The 25,876-nt window shown below is 36.5% G+C and overlaps 1 protein-coding gene across 9 annotated transcripts in view; it reads right to left on the minus strand.

Annotated features, from left to right (window-relative positions):
* The window catches only part of KCTD3 (potassium channel tetramerization domain containing 3), a 67,524-nt gene that overhangs the window by 40,349 nt on the left and 1,299 nt on the right, over positions 1 to 25,876 (minus strand). For 2 of the 9 annotated variants that reach the window (XM_057728292.1, XM_057728291.1), the window contains exons 1-8: positions 16,410 to 16,820; positions 12,008 to 12,061; positions 11,598 to 11,643; positions 9,936 to 10,009; positions 4,669 to 4,727; positions 4,314 to 4,394; positions 3,190 to 3,330; positions 2,641 to 2,731 (exon numbers count right to left, since the gene is read on the minus strand). In XM_057728292.1, coding sequence (XP_057584275.1) covers positions 2,641 to 2,731; positions 3,190 to 3,330; positions 4,314 to 4,394; positions 4,669 to 4,727; positions 9,936 to 10,009; positions 11,598 to 11,643; positions 12,008 to 12,061; positions 16,410 to 16,492 — 629 coding nt within the window. In that variant the 5' untranslated portion in view covers positions 16,493 to 16,820. Of the gene's footprint in view, positions 1 to 2,640; positions 2,732 to 3,189; positions 3,331 to 4,313; positions 4,557 to 4,668; positions 4,728 to 9,935; positions 10,010 to 11,597; positions 11,644 to 12,007; positions 12,062 to 16,409; positions 16,836 to 25,876 lie in introns of those variants that run through there. The other 7 variants (XR_009052738.1, XR_009052737.1, XM_057728293.1 and 4 more) reach the window with 7 other exon arrangements.

A 25,876-nucleotide genomic window follows, 5' to 3' on the forward strand; every position in this document is an offset into this window, starting at 1 on the left:
GAATCTAGAAAAATGGTACAGATTAACTGGTTTGCAAGGCAGAACAGAGACACAGATGTAGAGAACCAACATATGGACACCAAGGGGGGGAAAGCAGGTGCGGGTTGGGGGTTGGGGGGGGTGAACTGGGAGATTTGGATTGCCATATATATGCATTAATATGCATAAAATAGATGACCAATAAGAAAAAATATCAAATTGTACACTTTAAACATATGCAGTTTATTGTATGTCAAGTGTATCTCAGTAAAACTCTTTATAAAAAGAAAAAAAAAAAAAAAAAAAAACCAAAAACCCACCTTAAGATATCACTTCACACCTGTTAGAATGGTCATCATCAAAAAGACAAGAGATAACAAATGCTGGTGCGGACAAGGAGAAAAGAGAACCCTTGTACACTGTTGGTGGGATTGTAAACTGGTACAGCCACTATGGAAAACAGTGTGGAGTTTCCTCAAAAAAATTAAGTATACATCTACCCTATGATCCAGCAATTCCAATTTTGGGAATATATTCAAAGGAAATGAAAACATATTGAAAATAGCTTGAAAAGATATTTGCACCCCTGTGTTCATAGCAGCATTATTTACAATAATCAAGACAACCTAAGTGTCCATCGATGGGAAAAAATTTTAAAAGACTCTAAAATTAGACCTAAATATATAAAAATAAATATAAAGCAAGATAAAGGGGGCTCTAAAATTCAATGAGAAAGAATGATTTATGTCATAATCAGAATATAATTAGCCACCCACTTTGAAGAAAATAAAAGATTCCTAAACCTTATACCATAAACAAAAAGTAAATTCCAAGTGGATTAAAGATCTAAAGCAAAATATAAACTCCAAAAGGGGAACACTCTACAAAAATGCTCTTTGTTAATACAAGTAACATGTTGCAGACTGAGTGAGAAAAAGAAATATAAAAGTAAAACCTAACAATGTAGAAAATTAACGAATATAGGTGAAAAATATTTCACTGCGCTACTCTTTCATTTTTTAAGGTTTTAGACGATATAAAAAGCTGTGGAAAAACAACTTATTAAAAAGATTACACTCTTAAAATAATTTCAATATTTTCCTTTCTTCTGACATCTTTTTCTTGGCATTGTGCTGAATGATTTAACTGTACATGAGGAAATCTAATATGTCATTAATTCTTTTCCTTTGTCACTTTGCATGGGCATAGAGCTCTGAAATCATTGACACCCAGTGAAAGCAAAGAAACGTTATGGTCAAAAGCAAACACAAAGAATGGAAAATGTAACAGCATCATCCTTCTTATATCTGTCACTCAATTAGTGAAATTTTGTGCAATACCGTGCGTCCCTGTCTGGCAAGTTGCAATCTTTAGCACAGCTGTGCAGTAACATAAATTATGCTGTTACACCTAGATAATTGTTATACAACTCCTTTGGAATCCCTTATCAAAAAAAATGTACGTAATATGTAAACAAACAAAAAAGCAAAATCTAAAAGTTTCTCAATTTAGATCCATAAGCTGGTAAGTTAAAAAAAAAACTCCTAAAAAAAATTCCCTTTTCCAAATCAGTCTTGCCTCATATAAAATCATCCCTGAAACAATCCAAAAAATATTTTTCATACTATTCAATAATATAAAAAATGCATATCAACCGAATGCTCTCAAAATGAAAAGTGTGCACCTTATCTCTACTGCAATGAAAATATAAAGCGCACATTACTGATATAAGAGCTCTTTTCTTTTAACCACATATGGCAAATGTTTCATAACCTGAGGGGTTTTTTCCTTTTATTTAATGCCTCTGGGATTCTTCAAATATATCTGTAAACTTTAGAAGACATTATAAACATTTTTAATCTATTGTGGCTACTTTTTCTTAACTAAATTCAACAGTGAGAAAATATTTATATGTATTTTTATTTTTCAGCAATTAAATTCAATAGGATGATAGTCTAAGTTAGTATATCCCAGCCATTTTGGGGCTTCTACATCATTCCCTGTTATCAACATATTCGTACTGCATACAGTGATTTGGAACTAGGAATCCTACCTTTTCTCCAATTAAAAAACAGAAATCACGGGTCTACACTTTTCCTTGTTCCCTGTCAGTTTCTAGGAATGCAAGAATTAGTAAAACCAAACTACCTCTGTGTAAAGCTTGCACATTATAGATACTAAACTACACCACTTCTGCCCACAACTGTCCTGCTTCATTACCTTGCTCCCAACCATATGGTAGTCACGACCAATGTAGGGTCCTATTGCCCCCTACTATAGAGTACAAAAGACTCAATCATATAGACAAAAAACACAGGGCTCATGTTAACAATCCTACCTCATCATTTAATACAATAGTTAAATGATTCAAAGCCGCATACACTAAGCAAGAAGGTGTAACTTCAAGATATCTCAGTTATATCACAGTTCATACTGTATGGGCAATATTTAAGACATATTAAGGCTATCAGTAATATCTACCAAATTAGTTGTGAAAATAAAAGCCAAGTAAATCTATTCAGAAGATACAGAAGTGGGCAAAATATGAAGAAAAAAAAAATTGATGACTAAAATAAGTAGCTCTTAAATCTATAAATATAAAATCACAATTATTAAAAAAAAAACAAAATAAAAAGTAAGCCATTATTAATTATACAATACCTGTAACACACAGCAAAATGGGCATATGCAGCTACAATCCAGTTGTGATGGCCAGCTACTATTAGCACCTTTCGTGGATCCACAGGAAATCCTATTGATAATAGGAAAAGAAATCTTTTATGTTCTAAAGAAGGGGATGGCAAACTATGGCCAACAGGCCAATTCCAGTCCACTACCTCTTCTGATAAAGCTTTGTTGGAACAAAGCCATTCACATCTGTTCATACATCATCATGGCTGCTTACGTGCTACGAGAATTGTGCAGTTCCAAAAGAGACCCTTTGGCTCACGAAACCCAACATATTCACTGTCCAGCTCTTTCCAGAAAAAGTATACCAAGCTCTGTTCTAAAGATTTAGAGCAGACAGAAGATCACAAAGTTTTTAAACAAAAATTATGTTAAGTGAGCCTTTTCAAGATATAAATGGTAGATCTAGATTAAAAAGAGAGATAAACCAAAAATCACATCTTTAAAAATAATTACTCAATATCACCTAGAACTAAACACATATGTACTTTTCTTTTTTTAATATATATAATCTTTACTTACCTAGCCTAACCGTCTCTTCTCCAGTTCCAGAGAGAACAGGCTGGGTACCATTTCCTCGAGCTTCACCTTCTGTAAAATTTAGTCCATTTCTAGAATCAGCAGAGGATCTAGTAGTGTTGTTTATTTTACGACTAGGAATACCTATAAAAGGAAAGAAGATAAATTTATTTCCAAATTCACCTACCAAAATTTAAAATTTCACATTATGGCTAACAAACAAAAAAAATGTGAATTTCATTATGGCCGAAATTTACCTTCCAATATAGCAACTTACAGCAAATAATTAATTACTGTAAAAAACAAAATGAAATTTTTAAAAAGCAAAATTCTTTCAACAGATTTCTGATATTTATCATGTTATGTATATAATAAGTAAGACTGAGATTTATCATATCATACTCTATATTTACCTAGCTCTAGGTTACCAAATCAATCAACCACGAATTCATCCATTCGGTCACTACTCTTTACATTATGGAACAGTTACTATGTGTTAGATACCATTTACTAATTTAAACTGCCTGAGAGCTGAACTGCCCTATACTTTCAAATGTCTCTTTTTTGGCAGGGGATCCTTTTTCAAAATGAAATCCTGTTCAGGAGCCTGCTACAACACAGATAAAGAATGAATTCTTCTAACTAACTGAAGAGGGGCAGAGATGACACGCACCTCACCCTCCTCTGCCCTGTACACTGACACGTCTCTGCAAAGCTCCTGGGGTTCCAGAGAGGAGACCGACAACCAGTTTTCAAACACAAGAGTCAGCAAACTTGGCCACAGCCAAGTCCAGCCTGACAGTTGTCTATGTAAACAAAGTTGTATTAGACACAGTCACACCCACTCATTTCTATAGTGTTGATGGCACAAGTGAATCGCTGCCACAGAGATCTTCTAGCTCATAAGCCTGTCTGGCCCTTTACAGGAAAAGTCTGGCAAATTGCTACCCTAATATATAGTATGACTTACCTTCTGTTAAAATTAAAGTTCTCACCTTTTCTAGTAGATTTATAAATGAGAAACTCAATAGTCAAGAAACAGATTTCCCTATTCATACTTTTGTACTTAATGATAAAAATAACTAAAAAAAAAAAAAAAAAACACTAAATAAATAAAGCAGAAATACCTGGTGGAGGCAAGTAACCATGAAAAAGGACACTGCCACAAGATGAACGCTCCAATTCTTCACATAAGAGAAGCCTTCTTACTAAAAACATTTCAAAGCAAACTTGTCAAGAGTACATGCAAACAGAAAAATAGTACTCCATTTTTATTTTCTCTAGTTAAAGAGGATAAGGAAAGAAAAGGAAAATGTTTAAGTTAAATCAGCTGACAACACCTTTTCACTATGAAAATCCACAAAAAACAAGCACTAACTAGTCCATCAAAAATTAGGACCTGATATAAAACACATTTCATTTGGGGAAGTTTAGTGCTCAAAGGGTCAAATCATAAACATAAAATATTAGAAGGATACATACCTAACGGAGTGATTCCATAAAATTCTGCTTCATGCCGAAGAACATTAATACTCACGCCCCTATAAAGAAACAAATGAATGATGTAAATCCTCTAACACTGGCAACTTGGATTATCATCTGAGGCAGCAGGAAAAAGTACTAGGCTCTTAATGTGAACAAAGTCACAGGACTTTAAAACTTACTATTTCCCTAAGATCCTTAATCATTTGAAGTATAAATTAAAAAATTGCACACCACCAAGAACTTTTTCTTACTAAAAAACCATTCATATATAGATGAATTGGATGACTAAATGAGAGATTAGGGCTTTACAGAGTTAACACAAGTAATTATCAGTAAGTCTCTAATAAGGCAAACAAAAGCAGAAATCATTCTTATGGTTTTAATTACTTTTGACTTTTATCATAATCTCTATACATATTTCAACCTCCCCAATTATCCTAGAAGCTCCTTGCAATTATGTTCTCCTCTGATCCATGTCTGTATACCTCATGCAGTGTATGCAATAGTTACGCAATATGTATTCACTGGATGAATAAATCCAGATACGTGTCTCTTCTCATTAGAAACCAAAAGCAAAAGCAAAATAGAAGGTAGGGGGGAAAAAGATCAGCCTTAAGAAGGGCTATGTTACCCAGATAAAGATGTTACTATAAAGTAATATGAAAATTAGAAGTAAAAAAAAAGAAAGAAAGAAAGCTTAAGAGTTTAAAATGATTCGTTTTAGGTTTCAGTTATAATCTGTCCTTACTTTAAAAATATTGCCTGAGCAGAAAAGAGAAGGGGACATCACTAAAGAGTCCATGAAAATTAGAAGGATAATAAAAGAATACTATGAACAATTCTCTGCCTACAAATTTGATAACCTAGATGAAATGGACAATTCCTTAAAAGACACAATCTGCCAAAACTCACATAAGAAAGAGACTATCTCAACCGGTCTACATGTATCTAAGAAACTGAACCATAATAACCTTCCAAAACAGAAAGTACCAGGCCCAGGATTCACTGGTGAATGCCACCAAACATTTAAGGAAGAAATTATACCAATTCTCTACTATCTCTTTCAAGGAAAGAAGCAGAGAGAACACTTCCTAACTCATTTTATAAGGCCCTCACTATCTTAACACCAAGACCAGACAAAGACATTATAAGAAAACTACAGACCAGTATCTCCCATGAACACAGATGCAAAAATTCTCAATAAAATATTAGCAAACTGAATCCAACAATGTATAAAAAGACATATACACTACAACCAAGCAGGCTTTAGCTCAGGTATGCAAGGCTGGTTCAATATTCTAAAATCAATTAATATAATCCACCACATCAACAAACTCACATGATCATATCAATAGGTGTAAAAAAAAGCATTTGACAAAATCCATCACCCATTTATAATAGAAATTCTCCATAAACTAGGAATAGAGGGGAACTTCTCGACTTGATAAGACTATTAAAATAAAAATTCTATAGCTAACATCATATTTAATAGTGAGAACTTGAAGCTTTCCCACTAATATCTGGTTACAAGACAAGGCTATTCCCTCTCACCATACCTTTTCAACTTCATACTGGAAATCATTATTGACACAATAAGTGAGAAAAGAAAATAAAAGGCATACGGATTGGGAAGAAAGATATAAAACTGATAATCACAGATGACATGATTGTCTATACAGAAAATCCAAAAGAATGGACAAAAACTCCTGGAACTAATATGCAATTACAGCAAGGTTGCAAAATACAAGTACAAAAAGTCAACTGCTTTTCAATATACCAACAATGAAGAAGAGAAACTTGAAATTAAAAACAATACCATTTACACCAAAACTCCCCCAAAAGAAGTGCTTAGGTATAAATCTAATGAAATATATACAAAATCTATATGAAGAAAACTACAAAACTCTGATGACTGACATCAAAGAACTAAAAAAATGGAGAGATATTCCTAGTTCATGGATAGGAAGACGCAGTATTGCTAAGATATTAGTTCTTCCCAACTTGATCTGATTCAATACAACCCTAATCAAAAATCTAGCCAGTTATTTTATGGATATCAACAAATTTATTCTAAAGTTTACATTGAAAGGCAAAAGATCCAGAATATCCAACACAATATTGAAAGAGAAGAACAAAGTTGGAGCACTACCACTACCCAATTTCAAGATTTATTACAAACCTAGAAAAATCAAGATAGGGTGGTACTGGTGAAATAATAAACAACAGATCAATGGAATAGGACAGAAAGCCCAGAAACAGATCCCATACATATAGTCAACTGATCTATGACAAAGGAGCAAATGCAAAACAATGGAGTACAAATAGTGCTGAAACAACTGAACATCTGCATGCCAAAAAAAAAAAAAAAGGCAATCTCTACACAGTCCTTATACCTTTCACAAAAATTAACTCAAAATGGATCATAGACCTAAATGTAAAACTAAATGCAAAACTAAAAAATTCCAAGAAGATAGCATTTAGGAGAAAACCTGAAATGACAGTGGGTATGGTGATACTTTTTAAAATACAACCCAAAGACACAATCCATGAGAGGAATAAGGATAAGCTAGATTTGATTAAAATTAAAAACTTCTGCTCTATGGAAGACAATGTTAAGAAAACAGACAAGCCATGGAATGAGAAAAAATATTTGTAAAAGACAGATTTGATAAGGGACTGTTACACAAAACATATAAAGAACTCTTAAAAGTCAACAATAAGGTAACAAATTCAATTAAAAAATGGGCCAAAGACCTTAACGGAGGAAGATACAGAGGTAGCAAAAGAGCACATGAAAAGATGCTCCACATCATGTCATTAAGCAAATGGAAATTAAAACAATGAGTTACTACTACACATCAATTAACATGCCCAAAATCCAGAATCGTAACACCAAATGCTGGCAAGGATGTGAAGCAATAAGAACTCTCATACACTGCTGATGGGAAAGCAAAATGATACAGCCACTTTGAAAGACTCTCTGCAGGTTTCTTATAAAATTCTTAACATATGATCCAGCAACTGCACTCCTTGGTATTTACTCAAAGGAGCTGAAAACTTACATCCACACAAAAACCTGCATATGGATGGTTTACAGCAGCTTTACTCATAACAGCCAAAACTTGGAAGCAACCAAAATGTCCTCTTTAGTAGGTGAGTGGAAAAATAAATTGGTATATCCAGATAATGAAATATTATCAGCACTAAAAAGAAATAACATGAATAGACATGGAGGAAACCTAATTGCATATTATTAAGTGAAAGAAGCTAATCAGAAAAGGCTACAATACTGTGTGATTCCAATGACGACATTTTGGAAAAGGCCAAATTATAGAAATAAAAAAGATCAGTAGTTTGAAGGCAAGAGCAACAGATGGAGCACAAGGATTTTTAGGGCAGTGAAAATACTTTGTACAGTATTATAAAGATGTACACATGTCATTATTCATTTGTGCTAACTCACAAAGCGTACAACATCAAGTGAACCAAAGGTAAACTATGGACTTTGGGTGATTATGATGTCAATGTAGGTTCATCAGCTAAAAAACAAAAACAAAAACAAAAAAAGTATCATTCTGGTAACTGATGTTAACAATGGAGGAGGCTGAAAATGGAGGCAGGGGGCACATGGGAAATCTCTGTACCTTCCTCTCAATTTTGTTGTAAACCTAAAACCACTCTTATAAAAAGAAGTCTTAAAAAAAAACAGACAAAAAAAATTCTGCAGGCCTAATAAACACATGTAATTGTGATATTAAATTGCTTTTATTTGTGAAATTGGTTGTGACGAGTTTAACATTAGAACAGTTAAAACTTTCTTACTCTATTTAAAAACTACTTGTGTTAATAGTAACAGTAGCACTGGCTAATTACAAGGTGGCTCAGGACACAAATAACAGTTCTGGGAAGGACAGACAAATATGATAATGATAATACAGTGTGATAAGGGCAATATAAGAATTTTATGCAAAAAACAGAAGTAGAATATAGTATTCTTTTTTTCAGTTCCTTCCCACCTTCTTTCAGAAGGTACTAACTCAGAGAACTTAAGTTTGTTACGCTTCCCTAAATGAAATAAAAAAGCAAGTTGTAAGAAAAGCAGTGAATACAAATATTTAAACTATCATATTTCTGCCTTTCACGGGTGATTTAGTCGTGGATTAGTCACAAGGACCCTGACTAGAAGTAAATTTAGGCTTTAATCAAATGCTAAAAATAATTTTACCCCAGAAGCAAGTAGCTACTAATACACTTCCCACCTCCACTCCTGGCCAAAAAGTACACAAACAAAAAGCCCCAACAAACTCTTTTATTTATTCAATAAATATCTACTGAGCAGCTACTATACATGCTGTTTTAACAACACTGGGAATACAGCAGAGAACAAACCAAACAAAAATATCTTTGCTTTCAAGGAGCTCTTATTCTAGTGCATATAAGCCAAAAATTATATAACATTATAAAGAGGCAGCTTGAAGAAACAATTAGAATTCTAAAAGCTGTATCTAAAAAAGTATTAATAGGTCCTTATGTGAAAGTTCATTAGGAATATATGAAACTAAAGAATAAAATAAAATTAGACTGTAGCTTCCATTGTAGATTGTAGACTATGGCAAAGTTAAAAAAACAGTTTAAATGGCCATTCATTTACCCACCAAAAAAATGTACTGCTATGTGTCAAGTGCAATGCTTGAGCCTACAGGTATACAGTAAACAATGCTTGTCCTTTTAGAATTTGAAGTCTAATGGAAGATGGACTACAGAGTGGCAGCATAAGAAACTCTGAACACCTGCATCTGGCAGACACACAGAGATCACTGAAGTGATCAGCATCAAGCAAAGAGCAGAAAAGGTTGGAAGTGCTGAAGCAAGAGAAAGTGAGCAGGAGCTAGATTAGAGAGAGCCTTAAGAATCAAGAGGAAGTCCAAAATCCTTAGCCATTAACCCAGTAACACACTAAATAAGAGCTGTAAGCAGAATAATAACCAGATTAGATTTATATTTTCAGAAGTTAATTTTGGCTACAGTGTGAAAAATGAATTGAAGGGATGGAAGAATGAAGACAGGGAAACCGGTAAGGAAGCTGTTAAGAGTGATCCAGAGGGAGGGACGAGCGTGACCTGAATCTAGAAGAGTTTAATTCTGAGGAAACCTTCAAGCAAAAATAATCTTGGGGTGGGGGGGACAAAAAACTTTTCTTCATAAAATATACCCAAAACCATACCTTTCAATAAAAATTTACCTTAAAAAGATACATTTCTTACCTTAAGTCTAGTTCTTTTGTCCGAAGAAAATTTAAAATGGGTGCAAATGCTGCTGGATCTCTGTCAATAAATATCTGCAAATAAAGAATTACAAATTTCATTTTCAAATTATAAATTAAATTTTAACTTTAATATCTGTAACACTAACTTAGGCAACAAATACTGAATTACTTAAATACTATATTTCCTTGATTCCACTCTTGTTAAATTTTAATGTTTCTAAAACTGAAATGTAGTTATAACCATGTGCATTTATGTAGTAGTACTGGTGTCTTTTCTCCCCCTGAAAAGCTATTATTAGATTGATTATATTTTAAAATGCAGGAAAAATGGTATCAAATAAGTCTTTTTTCTCATTTTCATTTAACTGATATCTCTGGTGAAAGGGTCATCAAAGGGGAAATTTTTATCTGAAATATTTTAGAATTCAATACATACTTTGAAAACATTATGCATGAACAATACTTTCTTATATCATCTGATCACTAATTCTTGGTGACAGTGACTGTGATTTACATAATCTGTGATTCGTAAGTGAATCATTAAAACAACAATGTACTTTTAACTGCTGCTAACATTGGAGAACAGTAACACTCCTACATACCACTATTTCAATTTCCTCAAGGCCTGGGGGCAGGATGAAGGGGAGGGTGACAACAGCAACAACAAAATTTTTTAAAATAACAAACGCAGCACCACAGAATACACACAGGGCAAAGGAAACGCTTAAAAACTATGAAATACAAAATTGATAACTTTTTACAGGAATGTATGCCAACACTATCTGAACCAATTACAAAAGCTCTATCCATAAAACTGAATACCTTATAAAGCTTGTATAAGTCAATTAGACTGCAGAATGGTAGCAAATTAAACTTCCTTATACTACGATCATTATATACAACAAATTAGGTTATTCTGACTTCATAAATTCTTGCTTTTGTTTTTATTAGAATCAATCAGAAGTTGAAGAAACACCACAGATTTGTGGAGATCTTATTACTGATGTCCTTTTCATAATCTCACATGAACATATCTGTTTGTGCTGTGAATCTCACCACAGCAAATAAACACCTCTGGTCACTCTGTTGCCTCTAAACTGAAAGCCTTATTTGCTTTTGTGAGCACTAGACATTTACTTTACATGCTATTGTGCATATTATAACTCCTTTTAAAATGTATAAACCAATTTTTTTTACTGAAATTTAATAGTTCTTTACTTCCCTCACACCACCACCATTGCTGCAGAAGTTGATAAGGTTACTCTTCAAAATTAAAAATTGTACGAATTTACTAATTTGCACCATCTTACCATTATAATTCAGCATCAAAATATTTCAGTATTTACACTTATCTATTTACTGTTAAAGTTTCAATTACTGATTAAAAGAAATATTTCCTCTCTTGACAATGTAAGCTCAGATCCTATAATCTCTCCAATCATGATTATTTAAATTGCTACACACAGTATTCCCAATTTCAACTTCTCTAATTATAGAAACACTATTCACAGCAAGAAGTAAAAAACTTTAAGTACATACACTTTCTTTTAGTAGTTATAGAAACAGTAGTCTCCCTGTCTTCTTAGAGCACAACAGGATCAAACACTATAAACATTGTTTGATCTAAATCAGGAATATATATCAACATTGTTATACTCACAGCACCAGTTTCATCTCGAAGTGTTGAAATTCTTCCACTCAGCAAACTAGAAGTCATTAACATTAAGATGGGGTTAGTTCTTAAAATCTGAGTATGAATAAAATGCCCTAATTCCTTCAAAGGTCAAAGACCAATACAAATGAACCATCCTATCTCCAAAGTAAAATAACTATTTAAAAATTCTCTTTTAAGAGTTAAGGTTTTTTATTCAATAAATATATTTATTTTAATAAAAAAGAAAAAATAAGGTGTATGTACATGCCATATATACATTACTAATAAGAAAAAAATATCAAATTGTACACTTTATATGTAGTTTGTCGTATGTCAATTATATCTCAATAAAAGTCCTTAAAAAATAAAAAAATAAACTGTATTAAAAAAAGGTACTGAAGAATTATATGAAATACCTGGAAAAAAAAGAATCTGGAATCCACATGAGTGTTTGTCTTGAGGTACTAAACCTGCAATTAAAAAGTACCTGGTATTATAAGAGAGGACATGATTTGAAATCTCAGTGTTAGCTAACTTGCTTTAATATACTAATGGTTTACAAGTTTGTTACATAGCTATAGCTGTATTGATTATATTCATTACATTTAATATTTTGAAATTTTACTACTGTGAATTCAAGGTTAAGATTATTCCAAGATCTCTTAACAAAATCAAATGATTAATTCACTTACATATAAAGCTTCTTAAAACACTACTTTGTAGCATGCCAGGCAACTGAAGAATCAATAATTAGCCCACCACACCAAGTCTAAACTTCTCGACTTAATATACCATCTTCAGGTCACATTTCATCTCTCTGACACAAACTGTTTTCCCCTCTATTAAGACAGTACTTCTTAATATCCTCAAACAGTCCATGCTTACACCACTTCAGAATCTTTATCCCAGCTGCATCAACCTTATGTCCAATTATCCAAGTTCCATCCATCTTTCTTGATACCATCCAGGTTTTACCTTCTTTTCAATGGCTTTTCCAAATATTCTATCTATATTATCTTTTTGAGCTCCTATTAATCCCACTACACATAATGCATTTAACATTTCCTTGATAGTCTTGAGCTATTCACAACTACTGCATTCATTCATTCAAAAATCACTTAGTAAACAGTTTTGAGGTTAACGGCCATTTGATCAAGTCTGCTTATTACCACCAATTTGGGGGGAACTTTATCAAAGCCTAGTGTAACAGATCAAGGCAAAACAATAACTGAGGTAAACTGGCATGACAAAGAATTCGATATAGGGCTCATCCAGTCCATCACTTGATGTCTGAATATTTTCATTTTAAGACTTACCACACTGCACTGTATATTTCTGAATCGCTGTCCCATCACCATGTGGCCTCACACAGAAGAGAACCTAACAGACCTTTACTTTCCCTCCACATTCATTTTCTCGCATTATATGACTGTTTTAAAGCAGCTCCTATGCCCATTAATTAGACTAAGGAGCCAGTTTACTCAAGAAAATATGGCAAATTTTCCAAGTGTATTTCTTAGCAGAATTTTTTAAAAATGAGAAGTAGATTACAACTAGCTAGAGGAAACTGACTTGGTCAAATAAATAGAAGCAAATCCAATAACTGGCAAACTGAAAGATCCAAGGATTCACTGCAAAAATGAATCACTGTTGTTTTGGAGGCCATCAAATTAATTCCAAATAAGGATCACTTCTAAATTGTGACCTTTGGTGTTCACTGCTTACTCAGCAAATTGTTTGCCAAATAACTCAGATCTCATGTTACTTAGAAAATTACCCAGGTCTGCTTAAAGTCATATTGGCAATTTCAATTAAAATCAGCAGTTAAGGGTGGGTGTAGTAATCTAGAATTTCTGGGCAAAGGGGTTAGACCCTCATCCCCACCAATTTTTTTACCCCCTCAAACAAGCAGAAGACAGGAGAGGGAAAAAACCCAGATCTCTAAAATTGGTTCCAAAGACGACTTCATGAAAACTACAACACTTAAAATTACATATGACTAGCATAATTCTGTGAAATATATATATGAAAAGTCTTTTCTATGTTTTTATCTCATATTCACAGTATGCCAAGAAAAGGGTCACGCACAATCTGGTCTTAGTAAAACATATCCACATTTATACTCCATGCCACTTGCCTCCTACAAAATTTACTTGGAAACAATTTAGTTAAAATTATTTATCCTGCAAAGTTACTATTGATAGATAATGCCACTAACCCTTGTATTTCCCATTTACTGCTTCAAATTTTTTTTATTAATCCTAGAAGATTGGTACTATTATTTTTCTTAATATAAATTGATTGATTGATTGGCTGTGTTGGGTCTTTTCACTGCCCTCGGGCTTTCTCTAGCTGCGGCACTTTCTTCTTTGCGGCGCGCGGGCTTCAGTAGTTGTGGCACACAGACTTAGTTGCTCTGAGGCATATGGGATCTTCCCGGACCAGGGATCGAACCCGTGTCCCCTGCGTTGGGCAGCGGATTCTCAATCACTGAGCCACCAGGGAAGTCCCAGTACTATTACTGTTATTACACATTTTAGGAACTAAGCGCTAAAAAATAATTTGCCCAAGGTTGCTGAGCTAGTCTCCCACTGGCTGGTCCCAGACTTTCCTCATGAGGCCTCAAATCATACTCATTCACAAAAGAATCACAAATGGAGCCACATTGGTTCTCTTTCACTTCATTAGGGTTTTTCATTTTTGGTAAATAATAATATTAACAATTCTAGATGAAACCTCATGTTCTCTACTTTCTGAATCATCCATGAAGTGACAAATAAATCATAAAAAACAGTCATTTCTATAATTCCTTTGACTACATCCATTTTCCTATCCTCTCTTGGGAAAAAAGACCCTACCTATAGCATGTGCTTCTCTGCTCATAAGAAACTCTCCTTCTGAGTTTCACTCTATCACTTTTCTGCTGACTTCAGTTCTATGCCACAAGAGGTTCTCCCAGGAGCAATTCCTCAACTTCAAGGAAAATTACATTAAGATTTTTTCTTTTACGATGCTTTAAGTGTCTGTGTTAATCTGTGTTTTATACAAGACATAGATGACTTCTAGATCCCTTCTAGCTTTAAAATGCTGCAAGAGTCTATGAGCCAAAATAACTTGAAATATCTGTAGAGCACTTGGAGTTGGATGTTCTGTTTTCTACAGGCCACTTATTTTATAAATTTATCCTATCAAGTCTCAAGTTTGCGTTTTTTAATTGTTTCTCATTCCTATGTGACAACTCTCATCTGTCTTCTAAATTGTTCAACCTAATATTATATTCATCTTACTTTGTATTATTTTCTAATATCACTTAGGAAAAATCAGAACCCGAGAAAACAAGTTTCATAAATAATGAAACATAAAACGTTCAGCTCCAAGATAACTGTCTTACACAATTTAAAAACTTAAACTGAATTCTACAGTCATTAACAGTTCCTTCATTCTTAAACCATTCACTTTCAAATTTCATTTTAGAATTAAATTAGAATGTTCTTTAAAATACCCAAAAAAGGAATATATGAACAATCAACAGAAATTAGAAACTAGAGCGGGGATTTTAAATGACTGCAATCCTACTCTTCTGAAGGCCAGCTCTTGCAGAGTATTCCATTTTTGCATCCATAAATTACCAAACCGGCAAAATTTTCATCGTGATTTTACGAAAATATCCATATCTTGCATTAGGGGACACCAATCTCCTCCATGAAACCGGAATCTATATAGCAGCAACAACGTTGTAAATTCTTAAACTAATAAACAGTTTTGCTTGGGGGATGAGAGGGAAAAAACAGTGAGCAGAGAAAAAAAGTCACTATTTCCTGTGCTGAATTCTGCAGCACTTAGAAAACTATTAAAACACTATGCATTTTTATCACAAAGGTTCACAGTGCTGCCGTTCTGCATTTTTAAGAATATTAGTTTAAAGGTCCTAGGTGTTGAAAACCTTTCGTATTCTCGAGCACAGCAAAATATACATCCCAGGGCGCTTCATCATTTATCTCCTACCTAACCTAAAACTCAACCACCCCTTCCCTGAAACAGAGCTGGCAAACTCCCATTTCCGAGAGGAGTGACTCATAAACCATAGTAAATCCACAAAAGTATGACTTTCCCCCTCAACAAGCTTATGAGAAGACATAGTAAGGGAGGGCAAGGCCAGAGAAAGATCAGAGAAGACCTTTCGGTCTGTTTACGAGGAGGGCGCCACATGGTGCCGCTACCCAAAGCTTCCCAGAACCAACTCTTCAAACTGCAGTTTCTGGACACGCTGCCCTACAAGCTGAACAGACCCTTCAGAGCCGTGCGCCAAGAAACTCTGAAAATAAATAACAACGCACCGCAGATCTACAGCCCTCCCACCACCAAAATTCTTGTAGGTTACAAACAGCCCTTAATGAGGCAGAATCGCCCGAGCAAATCGATTTACCTTGTGGACCAAACAGAAAGGGGAGGCAGGTGCACCTGCACCGCCAAACCACAAAGCCGGGCTTCCACAAAACAAATCCCTCAAGGACTCGCCAAGGGTAGGTAAGGAAGGCTACAGGGGGTTCCTCCCGGCCTGACCCCCTAGAAAGAGGGACGACCGTGGCTGAGATCCTAGGAAGGCGGCAGCGCGGCCAGATGGGCCCGGCCCTCGGCGATTCCCAAGGCCGCCTGCCCCTCGGGATCCACGGACCTGCTCCGGCCCGGAGGGCCCCGCGCCCCCGGCCCGCTCGGCGCCCACGCTCGCCTGCGATCCCGCCCCCGCCCCCTGGGGCCCGGCTACCCCCCGGAGGCCGCCCGCCGCACCCCACCCCGAGCCCCTTCTCCCTGGCTCACCTGGTCCCCCCCACGTTCAGCTGCACAATCTCGCCGCTGCCGGCCGCCGCCGCGGCGAAGCTGCCGCAGTGCCCTCCCGCCATGTCCGGCGGCTCCCGCCGCCCTCCCTCCCCGGCCGGGGCCGCCGAGCCCGCGGCGGGAGCCCGAGGCGGCGGCGGCGGCAGGGCCAGCAGGGCGGCGGAGGCCGGGGGGCTGGCGGCGCGCGGAGCCTCCCCCACCTTCTCGGCGGCCGGGCGGGGTTCGCGGACGTCCGCCTCTTCCCCTCCGCTCCCGCGCCGCGGGAAGGCGGCCGGGTCCCCACCTCTCGCGGCCTCCAGGCCGCCGGGCCGGGGCCTGCAGACCGCGCTCCGCTGCCCGCGTCTCGGCCGCCGCCGCCGCCGCCGCAGCGTCCGCGGGAGGAGGGGTCGCCGCGCGGGACAAAATATCGCAGCGCTCGGCCCTTCGCCCTCCGCGGCCGCGGAGCAGGAGGAGGAGGAGGAAGGCAAGGGGGGAGGAGCTTCCCAGCCCCGCGGCAGGCGCGGAGGGAGGGTGGAGGAATGCGCGCCTGCCCCCACGCCGGGTCCCCCGGGATCCCGTTTCTTCCCTCCTCCAGTCGCAGTCCCAGACCCTTTCCCTTTTATGTTTCATATTTTCCAGCCCTGGGACGCAGATTTCCCAGGTTGAAGGCGGGTGTGGACAGACTGTCCTAAGCATCTTTATTGTCTCGCTCCTCCACGTGGATATGGGAGATGAGAGGAAATTTTCTTAGACGCAGAAGTTATGCTTAAATGTTTACGTTACTGTTTATCGTGGAAATGCGTTGAAAATTTGGGGATTTTAAAACTTTATAGCACTTACGTCAGCAAACTCTTTATCTTACCCTTCCATCTCACCCCAGTCTCCCAAGTTTGATTTTGTTAAGCAGGAGAGGAAACAAAAGACAAAACAAGCAAAACAAAACAACAACAACAAAACCACCAAAAGACAACAGCAAACCACAACAACAGAAACCCCTAGGCTGCGTAGGGCCACAGCTTTCTGGACTATAGTAAGCACTTAACTAGTTATGTTACAAATACCATTTTTAAAAATTTATCTATTTTTGCTTTAAACAGTATATATTGGAACCTGAAACCTTAATGGCTACTAAAATATATTTTAAAATGGTAATACTATAATACCTTGTGAAGTAAATTTATATTTATGACAAGGGGAGAAATTTAAAACATTAAACTTTTCTTAGCCTTCTTCCTCCCCTTTAGTGCATTCATCTGCATTCCCCACACTTTCTTAGGAGATAAAGTTCCTTTCTAATCTCAACAAGGGTCAGGACTCGGTAGGAGATCATCTTCCTTTTTAATCTTAAGGCCACTCACTTTGTATTTGTAAATCTGGATTGTGTAAACTGTCTGTAATATATCATTTAATATACAGCCGTCTGTCTCAAAAACTTGGATACCTGTGCTTTGACTTACGGGCGAAACACTTCTTGAAGCTTTCCTGAGGTTGTTCCCGGGTTATGATTTTCAATTTGGTTTGAATAAAATTTTCCATTCCCTCTCTCTCTCTCTTTCTTTCTTTCTTTCTTTCTCTCTTCCTTCCTTTCTTTCTTTCGTCTTTGGAGATTTTCTAAATTCTTTTTTATTTAATTTTTTTATTGAAGTATAGTTGATGTATGCATTTCTTTCTTTGATCAACTGATCAATTTTTTTCGTCGACAACCTGATGTCCCAACCTGATGCCCTGATACAAAGACGGTATATTATGCTTCAGAAGTCATTTGTGATACTAAATCCTTAGCATGAATTGTCTTTTGCTGTAGATTCACCATAAGAATTCAAAGTGAAGACCTATATATTATGTTTTTAATTTTCATTGTCATAATAATTTTTTAATCCTCTGCTGGTAAATATGCCAGTGATGTGATGACCTTATCCAAATTTGACTTAAAAGAGGATAGCAGTACTTATAGATAGAACATAAATATTATTCACCCCAGTTAATGATGATAATAATAATAGCTAATCTGTATTTATTAAGGGTTTATCATATGCTAGGTGGTTTAGATATTTTCTGTCATTTTCTTCCTTCACAGCTATTGTTTCACTATTTTAAAAATAAAATGCGGGGACTTCCCTGGTGGCAAAGTGTTTGAGAATCTGCCTGCCAATGCAGGGGACATGGGTTCAATCCCTGGTCCAGGAAGATCCCACATGACTCGGAGCAACTAAGCCCGTGTGCCACAACTACTGAGCCCAAGGGCTGCAACTACTGAAGCCCAGTTGCCTAGAGCCCATGCTCCACAACAAGAGAAGCCACAACAATGAGAAGCCCATGCACTGCAACTAAGAGTAGCCCTGACTCCCTGTAACTAGAAAGAAAGCTCCCTCACAGCAATGAAGACCCATCGCAGCCAATAAGTTAATTAATTAAACATATATTTAAAAAAATAGAAAAATGGGATTTAAAGTAATCAGAATAACTTGTTCAAAATTATGTAGCTGGCACCAGCATAGCAGGAATTTGAAGACAAGCAGTTTGAAGCCAGTGCGCTGTAACTCATATCTTGACTTTACACTAAGAAGATCAGATTAAGGGAGCAGCAAACTAATCATTTTTCACATTTTAAATGGTGTTAACTGTCTTTGTTCTAACCCTTTATATCTATTTCTATCAGGATTTGAAATTTTGCTTTCAAATTTGCAGGATAGAATTAGGTGGTAAAAAAGGCCATTTAATTATACCTGGGCATTTAATTCTCCATTGGAAGAATGTAAAAGAGCACTTATTAACGAATTTTGCCTTTCATGAATGGAGGCAACACAAAGTTAGAATAAAACCTTGTAATTAAAAAAAAATTATTTGTGACAAGTCTTCTTATCTTTCCTGAAACAAATAAATGAAACCGTATTCATCTCAATGCATAGTAATGATTAACTATCAGCAAGACATCTCATGAGGCTGGGGCGGGGGACACTCACTATTTTATAAACCAAAAGGGTTAGGGCTTCTTGATATGTCCAGCTCAATGTACGTCTGAGCGGATTTCTTACTCATAAAACAAAGTTGCGATATGACTTCCTTCTTAAGAATAAATTGGAACATTATTGCCAAAGACAAACAGCAGAATAAGAAAAACATATTTGCAATATCTACCAAACGAGTGATTAAAAATCCACAGCACATGGTTGTGTGTATATCATTTTACAAATCAACTGAGAAGACAAAAAGGGAAAAATATGGAAAGTATATCAACAGGCAAGTGAGGGGCTGATAACTAACAAAAACACTAAAATGCTTATTCGAACAACCGAAGAAGATGTAATTTTCACTCACAAGGCTGGCAGAAATTAAGAGGTTTGGTAAAAATCCAGTATTGAAATGGTCACACTCATGCATTGTTGATTGGAATTGAAAGGGTACAGAGTTTTTGGAAGACAGCTTGAGAGTATCAACATTTGAAATGTATATGCCCTTGACTCAGATCTTGTCATCTAGGAATAGATCTTACAGACATATTGTAGAGATGCACAAGGTACAGATCAAGTAGGACATGTTCATTGTAGCAGTATTTAGAATCAATCAGACTGTTCGACAATAGGGGAATGATTTTTTAAAGTGTTGCATATTATGATTATTATGGGGCAAAGCTATATGAACTGACCAGAAAAGGTCTCCAAGTATATTAGTGGGAAAAAAAATCAGGTCACAGAATAACACATTATTAGTGCAATCTCATTGATTAAAAAAAAAAAAAACTAAAATTGTCTGTGTCTACTAATTTCTATATAAAAGTGCACATATTAAACTGGGAAGAAATAACTCTAGAATAGTCATTAGAATCACGAAAGGGAAGGCAGCGGTGATGAATAGAGGTAGAATCTTTTAACTCTGTGGACTTTCACATTGTTTAAAGTGTTTACAATGAGTTTTCATTCATGTATTACTTGTATGTGTGTATATATGTGTGTATGTATGTGTAAATAGATTCAAGGTTGTCCACACTACAGTTTTAAAAATTTATTTATATTATTTAAAGATTTATGCATGTAAAAATATAAATTAAATATTCTTTAAATACCATTACTTTTTTTAGTGGACATGTTGGTTTTGAGATGTCTACTAGACCAGTACTTCTCAAACTGTCTTAGGTGAAGGCTAAGTTTATTTCATTTCCAGTTCTTGGAGATCAATGTTTGTTCCTACTATACATGATTGGAACTCACCTCATGCCACATGCAGCTTATCAAGCAAATTTGACAACATCCAAACTGGTCTACACTCTGTTCAATGAGATAAGACCACTGCTGACAGGCTTGAATGAGGCAAAATCAAATTGCTATAAATGTTGCTAAACTCTTACTCTCATTTTTATACTTAGTTCCTTGCAGATTGATGACAAATGATTTGTGGATGGGCACCAGTGCAAGGACCACACTTAAGGCGGCACTGTATCAGATATTGAAGCAAGATGTTGAGTAGGCAGTTATATATAGGATCAGAAGTTTGGGAGGGAGACTCAAACTGAAACCACTCTTATCTTTTCTAAAATAAAATTTTGGAAATTAGCAATACGTAGGTGGCTTTTAGAGCCATGAGGCTACCTGAGATCACAAGGGGGCGAGTGTAGAATGAGACAAGACTAGGAATCAGGAAGGAGCCCTTGACTATACAATGTTAGGATGTTGGGAGGAGAAGATGCAGCCAAGGAGAGATAAAGGAGAACCAGCAAGAGGAGGAAAACCAAGGAAGTATGAGGTCCTGTGAGATAATAAGTCAAGTAAAATAAAGACTGAGAATTGACCATCGGATATGGCAACATGAAGGAAATTGGTGACCTTGTAAGTAAGGATAGTTCTAGTGCGGTGATGGGAGGAACAACATGATTGCTGGAGCTTTGCTGTAAAGGGGAGTAAGGAAATGGATGGTAGCAAACAGGTGAAAGTAAGGTCAAGGGAAGGCTTTATGAGATGATAAAGAAATAATAATAATCTCATGCGGGTGGAAACCGTTCAGTAGAGAGCAAAAAACAGGTGATTCAAGAGAGGCAGAAGATAATTATTCGAGTTCTGTCTTTGAGCGGATGAAAGAAGGCAACTTTTAGTTCTCAAGATAAAGAAACTGAGCCAGAGGAAACTGGGTAACTTGTCCAGTGTTTGCAGTTGCTGTTATTATCGTTATCTCCTGACCCACTTGGAGTATAGACACACCCCTTATTGGGGAGTATGACCCTAGTGATACCAGATTTTAAAACAACAGGTTTTTGATTACAAACAATAATAGGGAAAATTTCCTCGAACAAATCTGTCAATATCCAAAAACATGCCTTAGAAAGGGGTAAAGGACTAGAAGTTTCACTTCGTCTCATCCATCAAAGCAAAAAAAAAAAATACACCTTCCTAGCCTGATGGTACACTCACCAAAGACGTTAGTTTGAGGGGAAAGAAGGACAATAGTCTGGAGGCAGTAGTGAAGGGCCAGGATAACATCTATCCTCCAGCCCCACGGTGTGAAGATTATAGGGAAGAAACTAGCCTACAGTTGAGAGAACAACGAGGGAATCAGTGTCCCCAAGGCAGCCCCCTTTCAGCCTGTTCCAGGAACATTCAGAAAAGAAGGCGAGGGGACTTCCCTGATGGTCCACTGGTTAAGACTGTGCTCCCAATGCAGGGGGCCCTAGTTCAATCCCTGGTCAGAGAACTAGATCCCGTGGGCCACAACTAAGAGCTTGCATGCCGCAATTAAAGATCCTGCACGCCAGACCGAAGATCCCTTGGGCTGCAGCTAAGACCTAGTGCAGACAAAGAAGCAAATAAATAAATATTAAAAAAAAAAAAAAAAAAAAAAAGGAAAACAAAAGAGAAGAGGGCGAGGATAAAGGGGATTTTCCTGATGAGGGACCATGAATTCCAAAGGACACCTTGGAAAGGTTATATTTTGGAGGAAGAAAATGGAAAATGAGCAATGATCTGTGAGTACTGGATTTTTGTGCAAAACAATATAAAATGGGAAAATAGGCGTGAACAGAGTATTCCTGAAGTTCCCTTATGCAGATTACAATGATGATCCAAAGAACGTTTTGTTTAATTTGGGGGTGGGAACAACTGTAAATGGTTTTGGCCGGAACAATTGGAGTTCAATGAACACGTCAAGAAAACTCTTCCTCCAAAGACTTTTATTAAAGGTCTACAAGGCCTGAGATGCTCTCATATCCCACCTATCAACTCTTAATCTCCCTCTGCAATCTTCTCCCCATGTTCCTTCCTATCTTTCTACTCCAATACCTGGTTATTATTCTAGCATGTCAAATAAGCTCCTGCTTCAGGACCTTGCATCTGCTTTTTTCTCTGCCTGTGAAGTTTTTCCTCGAAACAGCTAATGGGCTCACTCCTTCACTTCCTTCAGGACTCTGCTCAGTCATCACTTATCAGAGAGGCTCTCACTCTTATAAGCCAGCAAAGGAAAAAAAAAATACTCAATTAATTTGAAAGAAGGCAAGAGCAAAGAATGGATGAGACAAATAGAAAACAATTAGCAAGATGATAGGTTAAAATCCAACCATATCAATAATCTTATTAAATGTAAATGGTCTAGAAACTTCCCTGATGCTCCAGTGGGTAACACTCCAGGCTCCCAATGCAGGGGACCTGGGTTCAATCCCCGGTCAGGGAACTATATCCCGCATGCTGTAACTAAAGATCTTGCATGCCACAACCAAATATTCTGCATGCCACAGTGAAGATCCCACATGCTGGAACTAAGACCCGGTGTAGCCTAAATAAATAAATAAATAAATAAATAAATAAATAAATATTTTTAAAAATGCAAATGGTCTAAGCATTCTAATTAAAAGGCAGGGTTTGTGAGGGGGATTAAAAAAGCAAGACCTAACTATCTACTGCTTAAAAGCAATCCTTTTAAAATATAAAGACACAAATAAGTTAAAAGTAAAGGAAGGAGAAAAGATGAACCATATGCAGTGGATTGAATGTTTATGTTCCCCTCAAAATTTATATTTTGAAATCCTAACCCCCCAATGTGATGGCATTAGGAGTTGAGGTCTTTAGGAGGAAATTAGGTCATGACAATGAAGCCCTTATGTATGGAATTAGTGCCCTTATAAAGGGACCACAGAGAACTCTCTCACTGTCTTTCTATCATGTGAGGATACAAGTAGATGGGAGTCTGCAAACCAGAAGAGAGGTCTCACCAGAACCTCACTATCCTGGCACTCTGATCTGGGTCTTCCAGCCTCTAGAACTGTGAGAAATAAATTTCTTGTTGTTTATAAAACACCTAGTCTATGGTAGTTTGTTACAGCAGCCCAAACTATCTAAAACACATAGCTAAAACTCATCAAAAGAAAGTCGGAATAGCTATAGTAATATCAGACAAAGTAGATTTCAGAACATAAAATACGACTAGAGACCAAGAGGATCACTTTATAGTGGTCATTAAGACAGTATAGCAATTGAAAACATTTATACAATTAATATCTAAACTTAAAAATACAGGAAGAAAACAGTGATAGAACTACAAAGAGAAATAGACAAATCCTCAATAATAGATAAATATACCTCTTCCAATGATTCATTGAGCAAGTAGATGAAAAGTCAGTAAAGATACAGAAAATTTGAACAACACCATCAACCAACATAACCTGTTGAGATTGATAAAACATTCCACTCTACAACAGCAAAATGTATATTCTTTTCAGGTGCTCACAGAACTTTTACCAAGATAGAGCTTATTCTGGGCCACAATACAAGTCTCAGTAAACTTTAAAAGATTCAAGTTATACAAATTATGGTCTCTGGGCACAATTGCAATTAAATAAGAAATAAATAACAAAAGGATCTCTGGACTAACCCCCAATATGTGGAAACTGCATAACACAGTTCTAAATAATGTAGAGCTCACAGGGAGATTAGAAACTGTTTAAAGTGAAAGTTTTGAAATTGAATATAAAAATTTATGGGATGCTACTAAAGCAATATTTGGAAGAACTATTTAGCACTCAACTTGTATGTTAGAAAAGAAGAGGGACTTTCCTGGTGGCACAGTGGTTAAGAATCCGCCTGCCAATGCAGAGGACATGGATTCGAGCCCTGGTCTGGGAAGATCCCACATTCCATGGAGCAACTAAGCCTGTGCTCCACAGCTACTGAGCCTGCCCTCTAGAGCCCGCAAGCCATAACTACTGAGCCCACGCACCACAACTACTGAAGCGCGTGAGCCTAGAGCCCATGCTCTGCAACAAGAGAAGCCACTGCACTGAGAAGCCCGCACACTGCAATGAAGAGTAGTCCCCGCTCACCACAACTAGAGAAAGCCCATGCGCAGCAACAAAGACCTAAAGCAAAAATAAATAAAAAATAAATTAAAATTTAAAAAAAAAAAGAAAAGAAAAGAAAAGAAGAAAGGTCTAAAATCAATGACCTCAGGGTCAACCTTAGGAAACTAGGAAAAGAAGAGCAAAGTAAATTCAAAGCAAGCAGAAGAAGAGAAATAATAAAGATCAAAGTGGAAATAGAAAACAGAGAAACAACATAACCAAACCCCAGTTTTGGGGGGAAAGATCAATTAAACTGGTGACCCTCTAGCCAGACTAATCAGGAAAAAAGAGAGAAGACTTAAATGACCAATCTCAGGAATGAAAGAGGGGCATCACTGCTGATTATATGATATTAAAGGAAAATAAGATGTTATGAAAAACTTTATGCCAATGAATTTGACAGCTTAGATGAAATGAACAAATTCCTTGAAAATTACAGACTACCAAATTTCAAGAAGAAATAGGTAACATGAATAGCTCTATTTCATTTTTCTTCTAGTTTTATTGAGATATAATTGAAATACAGCACTGTGTAAGTTTAAGGTATACAGCATAATAATCTGACTTACATACAACATGGAATGATTACCACAGTAAATATGTGAACATCCATCATCTCATATAGATATAAAAATAAAAGAAAAAGAAAGATATTTTTCCTTGTGGTGAAGACTCTCAAGGTTTACTCTCAACATATAGTTCATACATGATACATGATTTCATATATAATATACATGATTTGCTTTTGAAATATAATTGACCTACAATACTATGTTAGTTCCACATACACAACATAGTGATTTGATATTTCTACACATTACAAAATGATCACCGCTGAATAGCTCTATTTCTATAACAGAATTTGAATTTGTAGTTTCAAATCTTCCCACAAAGAAAACTCCAGACAGAGATGGCTTCCCTGGTGAATTCTACTAATTTTTAAGGAATAAGTAATATTAATTCTATATAACTCATCTGCAAAGCATAAGGATAGAGAATTTCCAACTCATTTGCTGAGGCCAGAACTACCCTGATACCAGAATCAAAAAAAGACATCCCAATTAAACTGCAGACCAATATTCTTCATGTACATAGATGCATAAATGTTTAACAAAATATTAACACATTGAATCCAACAAAATGCCAAAAGAAT

This window comes from Hippopotamus amphibius, chromosome 3 (assembly GCF_030028045.1).
Source record: "Hippopotamus amphibius kiboko isolate mHipAmp2 chromosome 3, mHipAmp2.hap2, whole genome shotgun sequence".
In the NCBI taxonomy this organism is placed as follows: Eukaryota; Metazoa; Chordata; class Mammalia; order Artiodactyla; family Hippopotamidae; genus Hippopotamus; species Hippopotamus amphibius.